General features: G+C 40.7%; 1 protein-coding gene across 1 annotated transcript in view; it reads right to left on the minus strand.

Annotated features, from left to right (window-relative positions):
- Positions 1-2,495: 2,495 nt before the first annotated feature.
- Positions 2,496-26,002, minus strand: part of pdhx (pyruvate dehydrogenase complex component X) — a 28,325-nt gene continuing 4,818 nt past the window's right edge. Inside the window, exons 3-11 of the mRNA XM_034588630.1 lie at positions 24,524-24,624; positions 17,757-17,953; positions 16,824-16,922; positions 11,416-11,590; positions 10,658-10,805; positions 8,743-8,801; positions 7,102-7,260; positions 4,251-4,315; positions 2,496-3,393 (exon numbers count right to left, since the gene is read on the minus strand). Of these exons, the coding sequence (XP_034444521.1) occupies positions 3,138-3,393; positions 4,251-4,315; positions 7,102-7,260; positions 8,743-8,801; positions 10,658-10,805; positions 11,416-11,590; positions 16,824-16,922; positions 17,757-17,953; positions 24,524-24,624 (1,259 nt within the window). The 3' untranslated portion in view covers positions 2,496-3,137. The remainder of the gene's footprint in view (positions 3,394-4,250; positions 4,316-7,101; positions 7,261-8,742; positions 8,802-10,657; positions 10,806-11,415; positions 11,591-16,823; positions 16,923-17,756; positions 17,954-24,523; positions 24,625-26,002) is intronic.

Raw genomic sequence — 26,002 nt, forward strand, 5'->3', positions numbered from 1 at the left:
TGATTTCATTTGGAAGTCTTGGACCAGTTCATTCATGCGGTAGATGGAGAACCCATCTATGACAGAGCCCAGGAGGACGGGGAGGAGCTGGATAGCGAAACGGGTGTGGTGCAGACTCATTCAGGCCCATTTTGCTATTTGGCCCAACATATCTGAAGGACATCCAAATACCAGCACAACAGAAGTGCTCGCTTGCCCACTTCTGTCGCCATAGCAACTGCCTCCATCCCTCTGCAGCATACTGTGCGTCCATGAGTCTGACCTGCACACCTTGCCCGAGCCGCCGCGCTATCTTCAAGAACCTACGTGCAGTTCATCAAAAACCTCGGCGGGAAAAATATCTGATCACCTCAGGTCTGGCGGCTCTCTTATCCAGCTGTTACATTTAACGAGATTGGTGAGCAGAGATTGGCGGGCGGCAGTCAGGGGAGTAAATGTCAGGCTGCGACAGGAAAGCCGAGGAAATGTCAGAGCATGTTTTGCTGCATGTATTTTCGGGCAGAGCTGATATTTGGAAGGGCATTGATCAACTGCACTGCTTAACAGCCGCTGTCAGGCCGGTAGTACAATGTGGCAGAGCACAATAAAGGTTTCGAAAAGGGACATGATTTCAGCATCTTGACATAAAGTAGTGCACAAACCACAAATAAGAAACAGAAAATGATGTAGCTTCCAAAGCGAGAACCACATACCTCATCAAAAGATATTAGGCCTGTAAGACACGGCATACTAATGACACAAGGAGGCTGTTTCAACACAAACATTTCATTAGGCTAGGAACTATGGTAACGCAACAATATGAAGGGGCAACAAAATGAACATGCGCTCATCATTAGCCCTCAGCATTTTTAACCATTTCCCTGTCAGTCTGCTACTGGGTTCTTTTATTGTCAAGGAATCGTCTCATTTTCTGCATCTGACTCGATCTGACTCACACAACACAGCGGCCCAGGGTTATGAGCTCAGCTGACCAAGCAACACCACGTTTAAATTCAATAAGGAAGAGATGAGTGGGGATGAAGAACAGGAACAGACTGGTCGAGGCCCTGAAGTGATGTCAGATGATGGATTAGACTCCAATGTGTTATAATAACCTGTGTATAGCTAACAAAACGGAATGCCCAGCTAATATTTAAAAAAAAGAAAAGCGATTTTCAGCTTAAAAGCAGTAAAAATATGAAAATAAGTAGTGTTAATAAAAAAAAAAGTGTTTAACGAATCACGACGACAAACTGCGGTTGTTTGCCTCTTGGTGTAGTTTACTTTTTTTATTTCCCCCAAGACTCAGGAGGTCACTGTGACCTTTGACCACTGACACCTAATCAGTCCAAGGTACAACTGGTCACAATGGGAAGGAATATCCCAAAGGCAGACTTGAGACATCATGTTCAATGAAAAAAATAATTTGTAATCAGTTGATTTGTTAGTCTAATTGAACATTCATTAAGCAAAAAAAGTTTTGTGTGGACAGTGACTTTGACCTTTTACTTTTTAACTCCAATTCTAATCAGTTCATCCTTGAGTCCAAGTGAACATTTATACCAACTTTGAAGAAATTCCCTTAAGGTGTTCTCTAAATATTGTGTTCACAAGACAACCTGCAAAAAAGAAAACCTACAATCACTGGCTTTCGCCGTCACTGAGGCATAAAAAGTGCATGTGCACTCCTCAGTGTTTTTTTAAGGGCACTGTTTCTCCTCTCATCACTTTTTATTGAGTCTACCAAGCATCACCGTGGTAACTAGCCCTGTGGAAGGTGCATGTGTGTCTTCAGAACAGTAGCCACACTGTAGAAAACAGTGGGACTGTGCCAGTTGCCTGTATGGCCCCCATGTACCCTCCCCTGTATGTCTCCCTCCTAAACACAGAGTCACAAGAATCTGATACCACAGCAACCACAGAACAAAATGTCCCCGCTCCAGTCACTGAGAAGTGTTTAAGTGTGTGTAAAGTTCTGGTAAAAGCAGAAAAATAGAGAAAAAGGCTTTTTATGGAGTCACTATCATGGGAGTAACGTAATCAGATTGGATAATAATTCAGCTCCTGCACCTTGTTGTCCTTATCTCACCTTAGAAAACAGCACCTGTCCTCATTTTTAGATTATTTCCATGTAGTAATATGTGAAAAACAAATCTAAGACAGAGACAAATGAAAGTCTGTGATCGCAGCTTCTTCCTTTATCTCCAAAAGGAACAATACCGGACTCTGCTTATGCATATCTGGGATAAGCGCTGCCTGACTGGTGCGGATGCATACTGTATGTAAACAGCTGTTCTGCCCACGCTTACAGCAAAGATACGCATCTGCCAGCGAAGGCTGACCCGTACACTCCGCTCAGCAAATTATCCTAATTGGCTTCTTTGAAATAATTATTATGTAATCTCTTTAGATTTTAATTAAATAGAAACACACACACACCCACAGACACACACATCTGTGGTTTCCCCGATAGCTGTAGGTGGGAGGAACATGTTTTAATGAGGCGCACAGACATCTGAAGGTTGAACAGTGTGTTTTATTGGCATCTGAGGACACCCAAACCTAAATGGTTGTATTTAGTCTGTATACACATGGATTTAATGGATTAGTTATTTTTAGGGGATATCACAGCATTTGTTTTAAATAAGTTAAAACATATTAACATGAACAACGTCTGAAATTTACTTTGAATTTTGTAACAGGAAATGTGGGTTGACCCTTAGTGGGCACAGCCTCGCCAATGATGTTCAGTAATAAATATTTCGGACAAATGTACATAGAAGGTCCCATTTTCAGTCCCATGTTCTATTTGCATGTGTGTGAATAGTGACACAGAATAGATGCGCTGGTACTGAAAAATACAACTTTAACTTTATATATATACACAAACTGGTGTGATAGACCAAACATCGCTTTTACAGTATGCGGGCACCCGGCTGTGTCGGTTCGGTCTTGGTAATATTTGGCACCACTGCTAGAACCCTGTGTCACAGAAGCCCACTTCATCACAATGCTTGGTTATTATGTGTGAGACACTATATACACAAGACTACATTGTCAGCCTTAATCCAATGGGAATCAGTTTCTTAAGAACCGTCTGATCGTGACCGCATGAGACAGGCGTTATCAGGAAGGTGTTTGGTGCTTCTTCTGTGTTTTCAGGCGAGCGCCATGCGTTGGGGTTTTTCTAGGTTTGCTCGGAATTTATCAAGAAACCGTGAGGCTAATTCGTCATCCACTAGTCGTCCATCGCTGGACAGAGTGACTGTCATCAGCTGCTGGGTGCGCAGGGTCTGGTCGTCCTCGCGTAGTCGCAGCTCGGCCCTGGAAGTCCCGACGGCGAGGATGCACGCCTGAGGAGGGTTGATCACAGCGCTGAAGCCACTGATGCCAAACATCCCGAGATTAGATATACTGCCACGGAGAGAAATGGAAGAAAGAAGTCAGACTCAGCAGGGGGAGGGACAATGCATACAAATTTACTAAGTGGACAAAACCGTGGTTCTAAAACCAGCTCCTTGATGCAAAGAAAAGAACATTACCACATGGAGAGAGTGAATAAAAAACGAGGGTGAATTAAATCTATTAATTATAATTGGCTGTGAGCATCAAATTTTATACAAAACAGAACACTGATCAGTAAAGATTCATACGGCAGATCCAGCCTTCTAATCTCTTCCTAAATGCGGTGTAGGGTCAGTAAGACTGACCGGGGGGGGGGGGGGGGGGGGGCAGTTTGCTTTTTGCCTTAATGAGAATTCTAGCTCAGGGGGGGAAGCGGGCAAATGAATGGAGGGAGGGCAGACACACACATATCCTCAGGAGGACATAGAGGACTGCAGCTCCATTGGAATCCATCGCTCTTGCCTGACACAGAAACCCCATTTATGTCTCAATGGCACCATTAATTCTAATGGGCTGAAAAGCCTCCCTTTCCACTTTTTGGCAATTGATGGTGCAGCATCTAATGATCCTTGTCATCCAAGACCACATTCGGTTCAGTATCACATGAACTATAGGATATGCATAATACATATTGACGATTTATTAAATCCGATTGAAGTGATGAAAGTGGAAACAGATATCGTGTCACTGAGTTAGAAATGAAAGATAGAAGGTGTTCGAGGCCTCTGTTCCCACACATGAGGAAATCTTTCTGTTGACATCATGATGTCACTACTGTTCATGTGCCTCTTGTTTCCCTAAGAAATTATGTGTCAGGTTTATGTTTGTAGAAATGTTTTATGTTCTATTCAAATCTAGATGTTTACCTGAACGAGCCTCCCTGGTACTCCTCAGGTAGAAGTTTTCCATCTCGAGCCTTCTGGGCCAAAGCCTAAGGAAGAAGCATTAATATTCATCACTTACACAAGACGTCACCAGAGATCGTGATTTGTCCATGTGAGGCACAAGCACACTCCTGGCTGACTGCTGTTTAATACCAAACTTTAAAGATAATCAGGGAAGATCAGTATTAGGATTCATGTACTGTATCATATATATCAAAATAAAATGTTTTTGTCCAACCACTGGATGTTGAGTTATTTCACAGGATAAAAGAAAACTGACTTGTTGGTGATTCTACAGGTAAAGTTCAGGGATCACCCAATTCATTATATTTCAATCTCTAGGACCAATGGATACATAAACAATATTTCATGGCAAAACATCTAATAGTCGTTGGAATATTTGAGTTGATTGGGCCAACAGAGCAAAGAGACCTCAACTCTATCCCAACATTGATGCCACTAGCATAACAAAAAATGTGTAAAGACCAAATGGACGTATTATTTTTGTAAAGCTAGACACTAACTATTATGACATCTTGATATTCTATCAATTTGGTGTACAGAACACCAGAGCTTGTCTAATCCAACCAGACAAAAAGCCACAATAAGCTTTTAATTTAGACAAACCTCTTATTCACTGCAATTCAGCAAAAGTGTTGAGAGTAATTTTTAAGTAAATGATCCAGTGTCTAACAATCCCTGAGATAAATGAAAACCACCAGACTGTGCAATGCTCAAATGAAGCAGGGGAACATGACAACGCCCAGAGGGAAGATGAGGCACCTGACGAGGAAAACCAACACATCACTGCAGCCAGTTCCTGTGAATGCATGTTCCATCAGAGCATGAACAAACCTGGAGAAAACACAACGTATCTGTCAGATGAGAACAAAGTATGAAGATGGTATCGTTTCCAGTGCACGTGTGTTTGCACATGATCCACTTTATGTTTGCTAAGGATGATTTCTGTGATCCAAGAAACATACACTGTCGTCATATCAGATATAATCTTTTAAATCTGATGAAAATACCGGCTCTGCATTAAACTCCAGACTTTGCTGAAAGACTGAGTGAGCTACTGATGAAAAGGTAGTTATACACGTCTTTTTCAAGGTGTTGCTCACTGTGAGGTTGAAACTGTAGGTTGGCCACAGCATCTATATTCGGCATGAATTTAGGTCAAATGTTAATGTACCAAAAGGTTACATTACAAAAAGCCAACCGACACAGAACATCAAGTGTAAGTATCCGGATGGTTGAGACACAGTGGGACATGAGGAGCCGATTTGAGAGAAGAGTCGTCAGTACAAAAAGAGTTCGACATTCCACATGTTGATTTTGATTTGATACCATTAAGGACTTGCACGTGTAGATTGAGCTCAAGGCAGACGTTTAACTCAACTGAAGAGCAGTGGGAGGCAAAGTGCGTTTTGAAGAAATGTCTGCAGAGTTGGTGCCAATGCCTTATACCAGCTGTTATATTGTTGTTATCATCAAATTGGATTACACAGGGTCGACAATAATTTAAACAGATTTGAAATTCTTAAAAGTTCCAATTGCAATGCGGTTATAATATTCTGCACTGTATTCTATCATATCCCAGTTCAACACTCACGTATGCCATTATAACCATTTCTTTGTGTGAATGTGTTGCAAATACAACTACATCATTTCCAGTAACTCTGAGACATCATATTCACAGTTGGCTTTTCTCACGGTACAATTCATCATTAACGTGCTAAATTACCTGTCCAGACAAACAGACAAGCAATTACAATCCATTTCAGCATCTGATTGCACCATGACTGTTTTGTCATAACTGCTGGAACGTGAGTAAGAGTAAAAAGATAATTACACACCCACTCCCTCAACTCAGCACACAGCTCTCACTGATAGGCACAAACATGCCGTGTGTTTTTTCCCAAAAAACTACCACACATATATTTTTACCATTGCCAAGTATTGTCACTGCTACAAATAATCACCAACTTCAGCCACTGTCACTGGGGGAACACTTTAACTTTCACCCCTTTTTCTGCTCTGTGATGTGGTAGCAGAGCATACACAAATAAAACACCTGTCCACCACAGTGCTGTTAAACCAGACGCACCTAAATCTAAACTGGCCTCGGAGAATGTGCTGGGCTTTGCAGGTTTTGTTGTTGTATAATAATCATAGAGACATAAATAGCAGCCCTGAGCATTTGTGGAATATTAGACCGGGTCACTGCTGGTGAGAAACATTACGTTGCATTACCTTGATCTTCAGAAATGTATTTATTTTGATTTCTGTGTGTCTCTTCAATAAGAAAATGGCTCATAGAGAGTGTGTCTGTATATGAATGTCAGATTTAGATTTTTTTTGCATGTCTGTCCCCAGCTGCTGACTGTGGGCAGGGAAAAGAGCAGACCATTGTAACTTTGTACTCCATCTGTGGCCAGTGACAGCTGTGACCTGCAACCTAATGGTAAAACATCACAGTATCTGAGATCTAATGAGATCTATCAGGATGATTTGAAGACCACTTCTACTCTACACGATCCGAACAAAGGGAAATAGACGTAATAAGTGACCCACAGGTTGTGTTTTCACATACAGTTGGGCTACAGTCGAGTCTGAACTTCCTTATCTATTCCCACAAACAAGCAAACAGCAAGATCCCACGTTATCACCTGAAGTGGAACACGGAAACCCCCCACAGCTTCAAGTTATAATCTAACAACCGCAAACAACCATGAGGGAAACTCCCACAAAGTTATCCATTAACAAACTGTGACAGAATGGTTGATAATATTTTCTTGCTCTTCATTTCTCTGGAGCCGGTGGTTTTTACCTTTGCATTAGCTGAGATCTCCTGGACCCCTTTGTTTGCAGCATCCTTGATGATGGGGGTGATGAGGCCTCTGTCAGTCGCCACAGCGATTGAAATGTGGATGGAATCAAGCGCTCGGGGTCCATCACCAGACCAGGTCACATTTACTTCTGGCATCTCCTGTGATAAAAATTCAAAAAGGTCAGTGCAGATTCTGATGAGGAAAAAAACAACCAGACAATGACAGATTCAAAAGCCGACTGCTTCCTGGTTACATGGCGTTTCCATGACGTTCATAACTGCAAGTCTGATACAACACCAAATATACTGTATAAGACTTATATAAAGTATATTGTATTTCTCCAATGAGGAAAAATGCACACCGCTCATCCAGGATCAGGCCTGGCTGAGGTGCTTTGGCCTAAAGAACTCAAACTACATGATAAAAAAATATATAGATATGTATCTTTATATAACACTAAATGTGGAAGAATAATAAATTAATTTGTTGGTGATTGTACACACTTTCTATCAGGAAAACTAATGTAAAACATATGTACTGTATCTATACAGATACAGTACATATGTATATAAATCATCAGAGTCAGACTGTGACAGATGATTTTGATCATGATTAATCTTCTGTGATGAAGCGTCCATAACAGGTTACTCTACATTACAAAGCATCCGAGGTGAATTCCTGGGTCAGGTGAACACAGAAAATGTTTATCTGCTCACATTAACTAGAGCAGATCACTCTGCCAAAGCATGCCAGTTGGTTAAAGTGGTGACACAAAATTGGCCTCAGATGCCACTTCCTGATGTACTTAGGTCAAAGAAGGAAGCGCGGTTGTGTTATTTTTTACAGTTTTCGGGTGTTACGTAAGTGAGTGACATATTTCAATTTTGAGCAGAAGCCACAGAGGTATTTTAGCCACGTGGGACATTGGACTAACAGTAACACAGTGTTTAGACAATGAGATAGTCTTGTGTTGCTTTGCTGGGAAACACGTCAATGTTTCACATTCTTCACATTTAATGTCACACTCCCATTGCAGCTTCACACGACAGCGTTTCAAACATGTCTTCTGTCGTCTGGTACATGTAGATGCTTAAGGTGGACACATTCACTGAAGCATGTACATTATTCCATGCTAAATAATAAACATAAGTGGTTTGATAGGCTGTGCTGCTCTTATCAGATGCTGCTGAGACATTCCTCACTGTAATAATTAAATTACCAGAGGGCCACATCTATTTTTAACCTGCATTTCCCTCTCACACATTCCTTAGATCAAGCAGTAGCTTAAGTCACAGTAATCATTTAGAAGAAAATATAAACGTAAACAAGTATTTTAGAGGTGTCCCTCTATCTGTTTGGGTTTTCTTCCACTCTTCAGGGAGATGAATGCCTCAGAACTTCTAAGAATAAAACGATCTGAGCATCTGCGTATATATTAATTTCTTTGTATGATGGCGAGGCTACTGCCACCAGTTGAAACACAAACTGAAAATTTAACCAAGGAAAGCAACATAAGTCATAAACTGTGTGGCCGCAGGCTTTAGGCACAGCATTAGGGGGTGATTTCATAAAAAGATTGGCCTCAGCAGATTTAAGGAACAAATGACGGCAAAAGGAAAAAGATTCTAAACAATACTTACTTTAAGTGTGACAGCTGCAGCCTTGATAATGAAATCATTAACAGACACTTTGATCTGTTCTGAAAAGACAAAGAAGACACAGTGTGTGAGCCTGATTCAAACTCTAATGAGAAGTAATTTCTGCTTATTACAACCAGTTAGAGCTGGTCTGGTAGATGGTGTCAAAGAAGGGCCAAAGACAGGGATGAACATATGACAATGTATTCTCTACAAGACATTTGACATGTGCTAATGTACAAAGTGGAATGCTAAGGACATTTTGCTGAATGAAAAATATTTCCAAAGTGCTGAAATAGGCTCCTTATTAATACATAGGGTTGAAAATGAATGCACCAACATGCTCTTGTATGTGAAAAAAAATATATCTAGAAAATTGTAAATTGTGTTGACCTGTAGAATCCATCCCTCTCTATCTGAATCAGTCACTAGCAATTGTTCTGATCCTCCCCCTCTATCTCTGTGTGTATGTGTGTCACAGCAGACCGAGCGGGTTTGGCCCGGCACCGCTGCCAACTTTTACTAGTGTCCATTAGTGCTGTACTAGACAGTTATGACTGCTGCGAGCGGGATGATTAACGAGCTAACCGTGAAATCGCTCTGCTCCTGAACAATGAGGCTCCGCAAAAACAACCGGAGAGAGAATCCCTCATACACACACAACCTTCGCTAATAGGTCTGGTATGGCCGAACCGTTTCCTCCGTCAAAGAGACGGGACGCAGAGAGATTTACCGTTTGTTTGACAGCTTGGCAAAGTTAAGCTAAATAAACCCAATTAAGCAATAGTGTGTTGAACTGTTTAAAAAGATAGGAAAGTGAAAAAGTGCTCTTGCTATATAAACATGAAAAAAAACGAAAAAAAAACAGATTACATTGAAGGAATCCATGAAGAGAAGCTGTTAATGATAAATGGTCTGTAGCCTGAATGTGTCAAAATGCTGAAGGGGGAATGTTGTGACACATGTTCAGCTTACAAACACACATCCTGATGGCTGTTGCACAAGAACTTGTGGTTGCCAGAAGAGGATGTGACTAGGACAAAGTCAAAGAAGTGCCTGCCAAAAAAATAAGGGAATATACTGCTCTTGTTCAATTTTTTTAATTCAAACTCTACCAGACTCATGCTAACCATATAGTACAGAACTTACTGACACTGTAGGGATTGGACACAGCTATCCGCAGGCACACGTGCTCTCTGAAACATCCCTTTTGATGCGCTTTTTTGACGTTTATCGCACAGGGTGTACCGAAGAGCAAACACTCGAAAGAATCAATTTTAAATACTCTGACGCAGAGAGAAACGATTACTCTGGTGGAATACTTGACTCTTCTGTTTTCAATCACAGTTGTAAAAGAAAAACAGCTTCCATTCCTAATGTTAGTTGTCAGTGAGCTTGCTTGTTGATGTAATTTGTTGTCTCAACAGATTAATCAGATGTGAGAAAATACAGATAAAAAAATCATGTTATATGATGCTGACTATGTGCGTCTTTTCAAAATATGATCAGCCTTGTTGTGATGTGTAGTGTGAAGAAAGAGAACTGATTAAAATCACATAATGCAACATTCAGCCCAATTTATATCCACTTCAGACACCACAAAGCATGTAACCTGTAAATCACCAACACCAGTTATTGTGTTATATATATGTACAGTATATTGAATAAATATAAGTACATCAATTTCTCCAAACATGTCTGTGAAATGGAGATGTGTGCGATGTTTGAACCAGGCGAACGAGACAGAGAACATGAACCACAGCTTCTTTCAATGACTGTCATCTTTGTCAAATGAGCAGTCATGTGAAAACCCTGAAATCCACATTTTCATGGAACAGTTTCCTCCAAAATGCCACATGTGTGTGTTAAATAACAGCGCTAACGTGTCTGCGCTCCCTCGAAAGTCTTGTGTTTTCACCTTTGGCCAAATCTTTGCGGAGCTTGGTGACGGCAGCCATGTCACAGTCAACGGAGGCGTACGCATGGGGGATGGTGGTCTTCGATTGTGTCAGTCTCTGAGCGATCACACGGCGAACATTAGAGGCCGGGATCTCTGTGAACGTGCCCTGAGGGGGGACAAGCGAGGGGGAGGGGTAAATAATGAGGAAAGGAGTGAGGGGAAAAAGAGATGGCAGTTTGAGAGAGACAACGAGGAATAATGATCAAGAAAAAGAGTGATAGACGTATCTCACCTGCTATTTATCACTCACAACATGCAAAGGGCTGACGATGTAGAGATTATATTGACAAGTTTGTTACAATGAGTTAAAGATCTATTAGGAGTGACTGGATTTGTGAAAAGACGATGTGTCCATCTGCTTATTTACAGACCCTGTCTCTCACATCAATGGGTCTTATTTTACAGCATATGCACCCATGAAGACTTAAACATATATAAAAACAAAAAGGGTCTGTCAATAAGATTTGAAGACCAAACAAATAACAGAGCTATCAGAAGCTGTTCGATGAAAACACTGCTTGTTCACACAGAGACGAGACTACAGGTAGAGAATACTCAAGAGGATGAGTCATCAATCCCTTTAGTTCCCTGACATGAGACAAAAGTATAATGACGGGTTGTTGAGTGTTTTTATAGTTCCACGGCACTATCACAAAACAAGACAACGAGGTATGTAAGTATATTTATGTAAGTGAGTGAGAGAGAGGAGTGCTCACTGGTGCTCCTGGGTTCCCTGGAACAGAGAGAGGAGGTATGTTGGGTCTGCTGCCTGGGGGTGGAGGGGAAGCGACCGGGATGGGAGCAGGACTCGGGGCAGCTGGAGCAGCTGGGGCCGCCATAGCTGGTGCTGCTTTGGGGGCAGGAGACGTCTTCAAAAGATTCATCGCATCTCTGGTGAAACAAACAAAAAATAGATATGGTGAGTAAAAACAAACAAAAAATACACAGCGGCCTCATTTCATATAGAAATATCGATGCAATAAATTTAATATTATTATAAAACTCATACAGGTCTGAATTATAATGATATTCTCTGCCATGACCGACTAGAAACCCAAATATTGCAGCTCACTGTTTGACGGCATGTCTGTCTTCGTGACGGGCTGCAGAACTGAGTAAATATTAGATGTGTGTAGGATGAAATATTCATGACGTTAACGCATTTCTAATCAAAAACATTTATATGGGAACAAGTGCTTCCCACAGTCCATTCCAAATATATTATGCAGACTTAAGTAATGTTTTTAACTTAAATTTGATTTGGATCCGTCTTTGTACACTAGCTGATTCCCAGAATGCCGCTGGTGACCAGATGACCGATGCAATTTCAAGCCAAAGACAGACTTTTTCTTTTCATCATGTTTTTCTTCATTTCTGATATTACTATTGATGATGGCCTCATTTTTTTTTTTTTTTTTAACTGTTGCAAACAAATCAAACATTTCATTATTACAAGAGTATGAAACAATGTACTGTGATACATTATTAACCCATCTGCTCCCACTTGACAAGCTTATACGTCGCTCTCTTTGTCACTTTTGTTTGGTTTCTATTTGTGTCAGGCTTGTAGAGAGCGGGGGTAACTATCGGTCGTCCTCCAGTGGATGGGCGTCATGAGAATCATTTGTAAGTCACAAACAAACTCCAGCAGAGCAGGAAGGATCAGGTGACAGCTGCAGCCACGGAAAAGAGGTGTTGTTGTTTCCTTTTTCCCTTTCCACTGATATCCCTACTTTTCATGTGGCATTTCATTAAATACTACAGACTAATTAAATGTTGGTGCATATGCCTAATGTAAACCATGTTTCTGCCATTTAATAAAGGTTGCGTGTATGATTGTACAGTACTAAGACAACTATCCTGTTTTTTTTCCCACTCACTGGTTTTGACAGTGAAAACAGTGGGAGGGGCAGGTATCAGGTGTGCCTGCTTGAAGCATTGTGGCATGAGTTCAATGCACTCCAGGGTCCATCTACCCATATGCATCCCGTCCTTTGTCTGGACCAGCTGTCTCTGACCTCATCATGTAGCCAGGAACAGTCTAGGCCCGGCAGCTATTTTCTCCTTGTTCAATATCCAAGCTGCGGTTTCTTTTTTTTTCTCAATCACAGTAGTTCCTCCTTTTCTCTCAGTGATAGGAGTATTTGTTTGTGGAGGGACTGAGGCAACTTGGAAATTCCCCAGCTAACCTGAGAGGGTTTAATATTGCAGATCACCCAAAAAACACAAGAAAATGCAACACAGAGGTTGCATGTGACAAAAAAAAAAAAGAAAAAAAAAAAAAAAGAACACAAGCTATGTGTGCAAGCAAATGAAAAAAATAAAAGATAAAAAATATATATATACATGATTGAAAAACATTATATGTATGTAAGAACTGTAAAAAGAAGATGAGTTGTGCAAATAATGTGTGAATAAGGATCCTATATATAAATTCACACAATGTTTCTGTTATGAAATAAGAGGAAGTCGGGTCAACAGCAGCCTACAGTGGCCATTTAACAATGATGACACCATAGATACGTTTTGTGTAGCTGGCTGGCATGTGCTTTTCACACCGACCATTTACAACCCTAATGACAGCCAAGGCAAAGGAGCCTCTGAAAGACTGCAGGAGGGTGACTGGAATATTAAAGAGGGAGCAAGGCAGCGCTCACACTCACGCTGGCACACTCATAAAATGAGCACCGAATGTAAACAGACACTTGAATAAACTTTGCCTTCTACTGCCACCTAAGAAAGGCTAAGATCGGGAAAAGAGAGTTTTAGTGCATTGGACTGAAACACAAAAAGACAATTTATGAACAATTTAAAATAAAAATACTCTTGGGGCCCAGCTCCATTACTACTTATCCTCTTCTTGTACGTTTTGAAGTACTAAACTGCTGCTGTAGAAAGCAAAAAGTAAAATAAATACGTCTCAATTTACTGAGCGCCGGAGGGCATCTATTTGTTCATGTCCAGACAAATTGATATTTAACTATTAAGCATCTATTATAAAGTTGAATTCCATTTATAAGGCACTTTTCTTATCAATGTTACAAAGTGCTTTGCAAGGAATAAACAACACCAGATAGCTAAAATGAGAATAAAACAAAGGAACATGAGCATAAAATCAGTGTAAATAAGAGCTTAATTTGCTAAAACTTTTTTATAAAAAGTACACATTTTAATAGGGAATTTAAAAGAAGCTGGTCAACTCAGCTTAACTAAGTGTCTTAGTTCAATGGGCACTGAATTCCATAATGTGAGGGCTCTAATAGCAAAAACTCAGTTACTCTTCGTTATAAGCCAAGGCCTGGGAGTAACCAGTACGGCTCTCTCTGGGGATCTTGGCGGTCGAGAGGGCACATACCAGTGGCAAGGCCATTTAAGGCCTTAAAAGTGAGTAATACAATGTTTTAAGCAATACAAAAATTTAACAGGGAATCCAGTGTTGAGGCAAGCGCAGGAGTATTCCCACAGTTTATATACTAGTTCAGCCTATAAGAAAATATAAAGACTGGTAGTGTTTTACAAAAAACATCAACATCTTTACCCATTAATGTGTTAGCTCTGCCTGTTGGCTAACATTGCTATTTATAACAATGATAAAAGATAAGGGGAGAAAGGTTTGTGATGTAAATGGGTGTCTTTGTGCCTAAACTGTTTTTAAACCTCGCTGTGGATTATGTAACATGCAATGAGCTCATCCCTGGGACGCATGACCTCTGTTATTCACATCCACTATAGGAGGGGCCCCACGGAGCAGAGGGTGGAATTGGAGGGGTGGGTACCATTCCCTGCTTTCAGTCTTATCTGATGTGCCACAGGACAAAGAAAGGGAAATAAGGTCTATTCTACCCTTTCTTTAAGGAGCTAAACCGATGTGAAACTATTCACACGAGGAGATTTGGTTTCCAACAAGAACAGAACTCTTCAGTCTCACAACGTACCTGAGCTACAGCCCATATTGTAGAGCTTTAGGTCCAGACTTTTTCATCCAGATTTCTCAAAGACATTGGCTTGAAATAAATGAAAAAACTCAAGTGGCTGCTGTATGTGTTCTGAATAATACAAGAGTACAATTCCGGACAATTACTCAGCGTCTGGTTGCTTTACCAAAGCTATTACTGAACAAACTAAACTAAACATAAAAAATGTTATGCTCAAGTAAGCAGCCACCAGACATTGGTCAATGATCAATGCATCCATTTAGCCAATAACCCCAGTTTTATCATTGACAGAGCTTTCATACAAAAGGATGTTCCTGATTTGAAATTATTCTGGAAACTCTCCACATATTACATTCATGTTCATCCATTCCCGAAATTAAGTTTTCCACAGCTTGAATTGAATGGTTTCTTCAAACAAAAAGAGACAAACAGGCTTGGCAGTGCTTTAAAAGTGAGACATTGAAGATATCTGCTCTTTTTTCTGTGCCTTGGTCAGCAAACTGCTTGAATCAGCTTCATACAATCTGTGAAGTCCTCTCAGCACAGAGACATGCTGCTTTTTCTTCCACCTCTTTTCTTGCAGAGTCTCATCTGCTCCTTCTTTAAGCATCAGCCTCCATTTCTGAAGACTCTCTGTGCTAATTACTCAGCTCAGGTTCCAATAAGGGAATGAGTGAGTCATTTATGGGTTTAGAAGGAAACTCAGAAACTGCATTTATACAACATTGTTCAAAACCTAGAAATCATACAAGTCATTGTGGTTATACCATTAATTCAGCTTGAAATCAGCGTTTTTTGTGACAATTAAAAAATGGTCTGTGGTAAGTTAATTATAAATTATTAAATGGAGTTATCATTCTTTTCAGTGTTAGGTTTATTAAGCTTCACATCAATTTCTCTTTTACTGTATAACCAACACACGCCCAAAATACACATGGTCTGTGTTACTATGGTCACCAGCGGCTCCTGGAGAATAGGTTGCTATGGCGACAGAAGTTGCTTAATGAGTTTCCCCAGCAGGGTGTTAGGTGGGTAACGAGAGCATTCAATCAGGCCCCCACTGACAGCAGGTAGCCATTAGAGAACGTGTGTGTGTGTGTGTGTGTGTGTGTGTGTGTGTGTGTGTGTGTGTGTGTGTGTGTGTGTATACAGCTTTCTTTAATCTGAATTCACTAGCACCTTAAATGTTAACCACGTCTTAGTCACACTGTATCTGACACTAAATCTATCACCCCTACGACTTGCATCATGACAGGTTTGTTTGAGATCACTTTGACCTCATCACCTGGAGTAAAGTCAAAAGTTACAAAAGAAAAGAGGTCTAAGATAAAAGGATGACATGACAAAACAAGTTCTGGGGCACGATGCTTAATATAGAACACATCTTTCTGTCATCAGTAGGTGTTTAATTCTTGCGAAAACTGTGAGTGTAATAGTCAATCTATAGGGTAAAGTGACTTTATGAGTCATTGCAATAGTTTTTACATGCCTGCAGCTCCCACCGAAATAAACAAGAAAGGAAACAACATGTTTTCACAATGAGTGCGTTCTCTGTGTGGGTTAGTTTTCCTAGGTCCAGTCAGAAGTTATAAAAAGCTCAAACTAAATTTGTTTTGTGAGTAATATTTTGTATTCTATGTTATTTGCAATAAGAAGAGCACATCGTAAATGTAGTGTGACTTATGCCACATCCACACTAATATGTTTTCATTTTAAAATGAAAACTAGTATTTTTCATGTCCGAATCAGTCTGTGTCCATTTTAACACGACTAGAAAAATACATATCACATGATGCTCGTGCGTGTGCATGTGAACTGTTGCAGATTGCTCAAATAATAGCTCGGTTCATGCACATAGGCAGTTGCCTTATTAGAAAATGAAGAATTTAAATGCAAAACAGCTGCTAGCAAAGACAGGGTCAGCAATGCTTGTAATTTGTTATCCATGTTGCATTCACCAGCGGTAGACGAGGCTGACACCGTTTGTTTTCATCTGGAAAAAGGTCACATGATAGGAGCGTGACGAATGAGGTTACGATAAGTTGTGACTGATAAGATCCAATCAGGAAGTCTGCACTTTCCTGCCTGTCTGTACTAAAAACTGTATTTAAAACTAAAACAAATCCTGAAGGGTTTTTTAAGTCTTGGTTTTAGCTTGAAAAAGCCTTAAAGCCTTCAGGTATACTCACTCCTTGGTGATAAGTCCTCTTGGTCCAGTGGCGGTGGCCAGTTTTGGATCCAAACCATGGGTGTCCAGGATGTGTCTTGCTGCCGGACTCAGACGTAATCTGAACAAGAAAGAGTGTATGACACAATTATACAATAGCTCCCATTTAGATTTTAAACTGAATGCTTTTTATTTAAGTCAACAACTCGCAAGTCTACAGAGGTCTGACATTTTAAAACCGTTTCCCTACTGTCCATACTTTTAAGCATTGAGCAATATGTCACTGTCATTTCTCTTCCAGCCTCTACTGAACGAAGTTAGTGGTAAACTGTCTATTAGTGGCATTAAGATTGACTGTCTTAAAATGTCTGCATCTATTTCAGGATAATCATGCCACCTGCACAGCCCATCCACCTTTCACACCTGTCAAGCTGAGGCAGCCATGGTGCAAATCTGAATATGTGGACGGGCTCGGCGTAAAATTTTTGCATTACAAATAGGCCCTGTTTGTTCTGTGGCAGCTGCTTTGCTTTCCACGAGAGCATTTAAAGTGTGAACAGGGGCAGGTAGGATCACACACTGTGAACTGAGAAAGATCATCTTACTAAGAGTGTTAGATGATAGGACTTTCAATCCTCACAACTGTAAACCGAGCAAAAATAGAGTGTCTTAAGTCAATTGTTTGTGTGTCTTTATGATACCGAATCTGGGGTAAGGATGCTTTTATGTTTTAACACCATGACAATGACCTGATTCACACTGTGGATAATATAACAATACACTGATATATGAATAAAACCTAAAGTTACCCTCCATTACTGCCACATTGAGGTGTGTGTGTACATAGACCTCCATTCACTCCATTAACAAATTACTGTGAATTGAGATTAATAAACAATCTCTACAGTACAAGGGTATGATTTGAACAGTTAAACTGAAATCATATAGCACTCACGGTCCTGATGTGGCCGGTGTTGGTGGAGGAGGTGGTGGTGGAGCAGCAGGGGGCACAACTGGGGCAGCGGCTGCATGCGTGGCAGGTGGAGCTGTAGCATCTGGAGGGGGGATCTCAACCTGCTTCCAGTCCTGCCCTTCGTCCACCATGAGGGCAATGAGAGTGCCCAGGCGCACGTTGCGACTGCCCTCCTCCATCTGTAAAGAGGGAGAGAGAGGTACTTTTACAGTGAGGACTAAACGGTAGCGAAACTGGTTCTGTCCCTTTAATAATAATAACTTTATTTGTATAGCACTTATCTAAACAAGGTTACAAAGTGCTTCACAAAATCCATGGCAAAAACAGAATAAACAAAAAATTAAATGTTTTCAATTCACGCCAAACACAACATATCAAGGTTGAGTCCTTAAAATGTATAGAGAAACCCAGCAGTTCCCACAATGAGGAAGCACTTTGGAGACTGTGGAGAGAAAAAAACTCCCTCATTAACTGTAAGAAACCAGACATCATTACCTCTATGCCTTTAAACCAAACACATACTGTCATAGGCAGCAGAGTCAAAAGCTGCCCCATTTAGGAAACTACATAAAATATAGTTGCAATAAAAGTAAGATAAAAAAGGAATAAAAACAACACAGTAGCACCAGAGTTACAAATCACATGTTAAAAATGCTTTCCTATAAAAACATGTTTTGAGTCGTGATTTAAAGACGGGTAGTGAGTTGTCTTGACCTAGGGACAGCTGACAAGGTCAGGCTGGCGGATCTCAGGTTGCAACTGGGATTCTACGGAGTCGAGTGCTGCAAAATGTAAGTAGGGGCCAGCCCACATTCTTTTAAACAGAACTGAGATCGCAGGAGTAAAGGTGAAGGACTCCCGCTATATAATTTTGAAGCAGAAAATAAGAAAGTAAATGAAGGGCTGTAGTGATACTGACGTTAATCATTTAACCAGTGGTCGTCGAACAGATAAACCTTTGACATCCACTATAAGGGGGGCCTCTTGAAAATGACACCGCCATCTCATTTCACATCAATTTCAATCACTCCATTTTCTCACTCTCTTAACATGGCAAAATCCTGGCTGTGCTGGAATAGGCTCTTGGAGTGTTATGGATGTGTTTTCATGCTGTTCGAAGCTGTCAACCATTGATCCACTTTCTTGTTACGGAGCAATCCAAATCCACAGCAAGCCTTGTGGTACACTGCCCAAGCTGTGCAAGGTGATGTTCCTCAGTCAATATTGATCAGTCTAAATGAAAGGCCCGGGCAAAATACAGCTGGGCTGCTGCGCTTCATCTCCTTTAAGAAGGTATCCACTCAGTGTTCTGTCTCCTAAAGATGTAGCTCAATACAAGGAGAGGCGAAGGAGAAGTTGCATTCATTCAATCATCCTACGTTCATGCACTCATCAGCCAAGAGGTGATAACCTGCAATTCTAAACAATAAAATGGTGCAAACTGAAAGTACCACTAGTAAATCCACAGTTACCAACATACTCCACCCCCACCATGTCTTTCGCGCAGGCATGCACAATCAAAAGCAGCATAATCATATCCACCAAAGTGGAAAGAACAGCTGAATATATGAGCACCTGCGCTCACTGTTAGGTCTACACTGAACTACAGCAGCACAGAACAAGCAGGTCTTCCTGACTGTCCTGCAGCAAGGTTACAGAGACAAACATGCAAAACCAAACCGGTAAATCATTTCTCAGGTTCAGACAGTGAGTAGCCCTGTTGTGCAAAGTACTGAGGTTTAATACATCCGACTAGTAAATAGGAACATTACAAACTGAATGATGGTGGTGGACACAAACCCATTATAACCATATACAAAGCAGCACAACATGCTCCAGGTTGTAAAATGAGAAAACCTTCTGATGCGAGACTAAGTCCATTGTGATGATATTTTTTGGTGAATGTGTATGCATTAGAATGTTCAGCCGGTGTTACGCCGTGTTTTGAGTCTCTACCTCTTGGTCATGAGGAGGTGATGGATGAAGGTAAAGCCTAAGGGCTACTCAGGGAAATCAGGACTTCTGTAGAATTGGACAGAAAATCCCTCAGGGGACTCTCCCTTTGTAGAGACCCGAGACGCAACATGTTTCCCATAACACTGCACTATGTGATCTGTTTTTAAGACAGTTGTCAAGATGTATCAAGATAATCTGAGGAGAAAAACATAGCCCTGAAGAGACCAAACTAAGATACATAATAAACTGAATGTATTCATTGCAGTGTGAAATGCATAGACACACACAGAAAACAGCATGTACTCATGCGTCATCATCTAATAGCCACAAAATAGCAAGAGGGCATAAGAGAATGTGTCATAATTCTGCTGCCAGTTCTTCAACATAAATCAAAAACAATCACATGATACATATATTATTTATACCCACTCAAAAATGCATCCACCCAAAAAAGGCTGTTTATGTCATGTACGTATCAAGTTTGTGAGAAATACACTTACAAGTACAGAGAGGGTGAATTTAAAATCACCAGCACTAGTGAATTTGTTTTGCAGCTGATTCTCAATACTCAATATAGTTTGAGGTCACAAAGAACTGAGAAGAGTAATGTTAACTCCTGCAAACACACAGACAAACATGACTGCTAACTTAGAAATTGGGTGGCTTCTCACAGTAAGATCATCTGCACTGTATACAGTAGCCCTGGTGGGTCGTTGCATAATCACATGCTAAGTTCACTGTTGTGATGTGGGGCTCAACACTGCCATCAAATGGTTAGAGAACACAGTGAAACATCTAAGAAGTGTAAATGATGCTCATGTCTCAGCATTTGCAATGGTTCAGATTCCCTCTGTGAGGATTTTACTTATGTACAAAGAGGTGCAGCTGTCAGGGAAGAAGCCAGTAGTTAAATTCAACCTTTTTTAAAAAGACACTTTAAATTCTTTACTGCCCTGCTGTACTCTGAACTGGTCTGGACAGGTAACTGGGTAGACTCAGACCTTAAGTAACTTACAGAAAGTTTAAAGTGTGTATATATAGCCTGGAATTAAAATGAAACTAGCTCTGCTACGTGAATGGAAGGCCTCTTAGGAATCAAATCTTTTTGGAAACATGTAACTCCTGATCTTTATGACCTATCCTCACAGCCATCTTTTCCTGAAAGCTTTACATAAATGGCCTCATGACAGTAGAGAAAGACCCTGATGAAGTCTGAGCGTTCAGACGGGGCTCTTAAGGGACCTCTTCAGAGCCCATCAGCGAGGCTAATGATATTACAGAGTCAAACTAGACCTTTCATGAGGTTTAACCTACTTATCACCAAACTGTTATCATACAAGTCCCCTGAGAGTCTAAACGGCTCAGTTATATTGAGCTTAGTCTCAACAGTTACTAACATTTCTTTCAACTTTGACTGATTGGATGCTGTGAAGCTTTTGAAAGATTCCATAAAACTGGATAATTCCAGCTTTGTCACTCAGTCGTTGCAGAGGACATCAGTTCATGGTCAAACGGCATTGGAAGGTGGTTTAGTGTGCGAGTAGGTTTATTTGTAACAGGAAGACAGACTCAACCTCAGCGTGCCAATAAACACAGGAAATAAAAAACAAAATTGTGGTTAGGGGGATGAGACATGGGTTGTCTCTGATCAATAGTGCATGACAGATATCACACAGAGAAGATAGCTGCAACATCATTCATGTCCGCAGCAGTAGTCTGCCGGCCCACTGTAATATAAAACACAAAGACACAACTCGTGCCAAAAACTACAGAATCTATTCTTTTTCTTAAGTTTTGTTTTTAGACCTTTTATTGTTCAGCTTTCTAACCACATCACTGCAATATTGTTGGTTTATTAACAAACCTTTATTACATGTAGGCCTCTCTTTGTCCAGGATGACACAATACATAGAGTAAAGTATGAAAATTCTAAGTCACCACACATGTATTAAAATGCAGACTTTACTTTTCTCTCTTGCCCTATCCATAGGACCCCAGGTTGAATTAAGAGGCCAAATAGATAGCAACTTGAGGACGGTACAAAATACCTCTGCAAGAACGCACTCTGACGTTCTGTGATACAGATACAAGATGACAAGCTAATGTTAAGATGCATTTGTCCATTTAGAAGCGTTGCGATCTGATGGTATGTAGCCACCGTGACTTTGTAGGATAAGGACAGCTCCGATGTAGTGATGGCAATACAACTGTTAACATGGTAACATCTGAACGGCTCATCTGCTGGTCTTCCTGATTCCTCCAGTATTGACAATAAATCCTTCTTCGCCACCAATTTTGACCTCAGAAGGTTAGAGAGTGATTTATAAAAAAATATTGATTTAGAGGACACATAGCTGCTGGTGTTTAAATTTATCACCTGGATGAAAGAGTGGAGATGAAGAGAGGAGGGGAAAGGAGCTGATGAATGGGAAAGTGACAGGTTAGTATCGCTGAATGTGCTGGATATCTTCATCAATTTATCCATCTATTCAACCACCTACTGCATCTATTCCTCATATCAATCTCCACTCCATCCAAAATACACCTACCCATGAATCCATCTTGTGTTCTCTCAATTCCGTCCTCAGCAGCACTAAATGTTAAATACATTCGAACACAGAGGAGCTATGTGCATCTATGTGCTGTAAATGTATTTGTCATTTCCTACAGGCTATGATTGATTGTACCCGAGGCAGATTTTCAGATTGAAGCCCTCGGGTCAGGGTAGAGCCACACAATAGGAGTATGATGAGATATAGTAATGTGTGCTCATGGTGCTGGTGCTGCCTTCCCCCAACCATTACAACCCAGTATGAGCAGGCTCCCTCCCCCATTCTCTCACCCCCAAAAGCCATGGTTGGAAATTGGTGGAGGGCCATTGTGCTATTTGACCCTCATAAATAATCCCAGTGGAGCACAGGAAATCCCACGTCTACTGCGGCATGTCCAGGCATTTGGCCACAGGCGGGTAATTGCGACAGCCTTTAAATTAGAAACCTAGTGGGTGTTTAAAGAGCCACAATTACACCACTGTGGGCTAATGTACTCTGACCCAGACAAAGCAGATGCCACTTTGCCCATGCCAAGTATGTGCGAGTGTACAGATCTCAGAAATAATGCCACAAGCTGCAGTTTCTCTTATTAAATATACGCATCCTCTCTATCAAAGAGAGACACAGCTAGGGGGCTTATCTAATGCAGACCATCTTTCTCTGCCAGCTTCAGCAGCGAAGCCCTTACCCCCAGTTCTTGGGTGGTTGCTATGGAAACTACCTCATCCCCACTACTAGCTAAGACAAAGATGGAGTAGGGGAATGTGGAAGAATGGAAGTGAGGTGGAGTGAAAAGCAGGAAAAATTAGACCCAAGCCTATGGTTTATAATGGATGCTCATCCCTCTGATAATTAATTCAATAATTTAGCCACCTCTACATGTGTGACAGAGCATGTTAAAGCACTATATATTCTTCAAGATAAATGGATCTCGATGCGCATTTGTTATGTTCATCTGCCCGTCATGTTTCTTTTTCTTGTTAAGGTTGTACAAACAGGCACATCGGCCAATTAAACCCTGCTCCACTCAGGCGTCACCAGACCATTAGCATGTCCAAATACACAGCTAAGGAGCATGTTGTGTTATTAGATAAGGCTCTTTGTGGCATGCAGCAAGGCTTTCGGTCCTTGTGCATGCATGGGAACAAACAACTAAATATCAACTGAGAAAGTGGATTTACATTTTGTATAATTTAATCTATTTCCTCACACTTTACAACTGCATTTTGCTCTCCTGCAGATCGGTCAAAAAGCAAAAGAAGATAAAACCTCTTCTTGTTTCGGTGCTGGCGAAATGAACATGTGGTGGAAAACTGATGAAAGACAACTGATTGCTCTGTCTTTGGCAGCCCATTAAAAATTCAAACAACAAACAGCACAACCGAGGGGATGGAGGGAGAGAAATATTTGTCACTGGAGACATCTTGTCAAAGCTTTGCTGTCACTGCATAGAGAAAACACATTTAACAAGTGTACCCAATTAGCATATGCAAAGAATGAACCCTGAAAGACACACACGCACACAAATATTAACAGGACTACACTCTACATTGTGCATGGTTATGTTATTTAATTCATTTTATATTCAAATAAATTTCTGTCTTTACATAGTTTGACGGCATAATATCAGAAAAACTGATCTCAAAAACAACCTGGTGCTGATACGAACACATAATTTAGAAACTGTTGTGTTTCTCTATACAATGGTACGGTCTTGATCTTACTATGTTAAGTGTATGTTAATAAATAAAATTGAAATCAACTAAACCCTCTGCTTAATTGGTAACGCCCAAGCCACACTAAAGGCTTAAAGGTTCAGTGTGTAAGATTTAGTGATGTCTAGTGGTGAAATGTCATGTTGCAGCTGAATACCCCTCCCCTCACCCTCCCATTCCAAACATGAAGGAGAACCTGTGGCAGCCTTCAGTTGTGATAAAAAAAACTCAAAAGATGTTTGATTTCCTGTTCAGGACCCGCTCCTGATGTTAATAGAAAGTATTTCAAACTAAAAAGGTCCCATTCTAGGGTAAAGAAAACAACAATTCGTACAATTTAGATAATAACACACTAGTGAAAGCGTATAGGATTATTTAATATTAAATTTCTGCCAATAGATCCCGTTCACCTAAATCTTACACACTGAACCTTTAAGTACAACCTGTTGTTTTTCAAATAAAGTATGTTATCTAATCATCTCATGCAGAGGAGGTTTATGGTTTGGTTTTTGTTTTGCTCACTCACCAAGATCCTTGCCAAGATACCATCGTCATTAGACTCCAAGGTAACAACGGCCTTGTCGGTCTCGATCTCACAAAGGGCATCGCCTGCTGCCACAGCCTCACCTGAAGAGATAAAGAAACACGTATAAGAGCTTTCAATAAAACACAAACACTAAGAATTTAACTAGAGAGGTTTTAAGTGCAAATCAAATATTTAAGCTCTGGTTGGAAATAAATGCATGAATCACAATCACCAGCAGCAAAGACCTGCACTTTCACTGAGACTTTTTCACACAGAGAACAAATTAGTTGCAATAAGAATGAAAGGACTCCATTGAAGAGACAGAAAGGTTATTTGGGAAGAATATCTGCTCTGGCTGAGGCTGACATATCAAAGGCAGAGCCTAATCAATGTTTCATGGGAAAGAATGTGAGATACGAAAACGTAGCGTGTCTGATAGAAGGATAGATCTTTGCCTATCCGTGGAGTCCCAGTAGAGTCCCATTGGTCTATCACACGAGAGAGCTGGAATAAATTAGCATCTGCTTAGTAGTGGGAAAAGGACGGCAATTAGAAGCCACTGCTTCAGTTCTTCCATACTCATACATGCATTTTTTAACATTTAGTGGAGCAGCTCAAATGGGCTTGTAGTAGGAAGACACAGAGACAAATTGACCTTATTGTTCCCATGGACATAAAAGACGAGCAGAAGACAAACTACTGTTCAGGGTTCAACAGAACCGTTGGTCTGTTGACCAAAATTTGTGACGGGCAAGTTGACTGAGCATGCCTGATAACAAGTCTGCTGAGGAAAAGAAGCTTGCTCCACTTTAAGGACTGTGTGGACATTAAATCCCAATATGTCACTAATGTGGTGTGACGAAGGTAAATTAAAGTCCAGAACTAGTGCAAATCGTCTCATTATAGTGATGACACCCATGTGCGTGTGTTAATGAGCAGGTCATCTCACATAGAGCAGGAGACTGTTAACCCTATTGTGAGGAGAGATAGACTGCTATGGGAACCACTGAGGTTTAAAGCTTAGCGACCTGTACTGACATGAATATAAAAATCTGAAAATACTTGTAAATGGATTATCACATATCCCATGTGTGTGAACCCCACACAGATCTTTCTATTCCAGCTCCTCTTTTCATTAACCAAACAAAACAAACTTTCGCGACTGTCCAGCATTGCGTTGATTTGTTGTTTTTAGCAGTAAGTCGTTTCTCGCAAAAATATCTCAAGCGGAGACAAAATAAGTCACAATGTTTTATAGTGTTACATTTAATCCACACAGCACAGACAGCAGTTTAAACAAACAACGTGACTAGTGGGTTGTGTGTCTGACTTAAGACGATGGTGTTCATTAGCTACTCCCCAAACAAACATGGTGTCTGGAAGGGAACGTTTGATTTATTGTTCCCATCCAAACCAGGTTTATGGACTGGAACACTATTCAAGATGTTGTTAGCATCAGGCAAGGGCGGTTAATGAGAA

Source organism: Hippoglossus hippoglossus, chromosome 6, assembly GCF_009819705.1.
Source record: "Hippoglossus hippoglossus isolate fHipHip1 chromosome 6, fHipHip1.pri, whole genome shotgun sequence".
NCBI classification, from domain to species: Eukaryota; Metazoa; Chordata; class Actinopteri; order Pleuronectiformes; family Pleuronectidae; genus Hippoglossus; species Hippoglossus hippoglossus.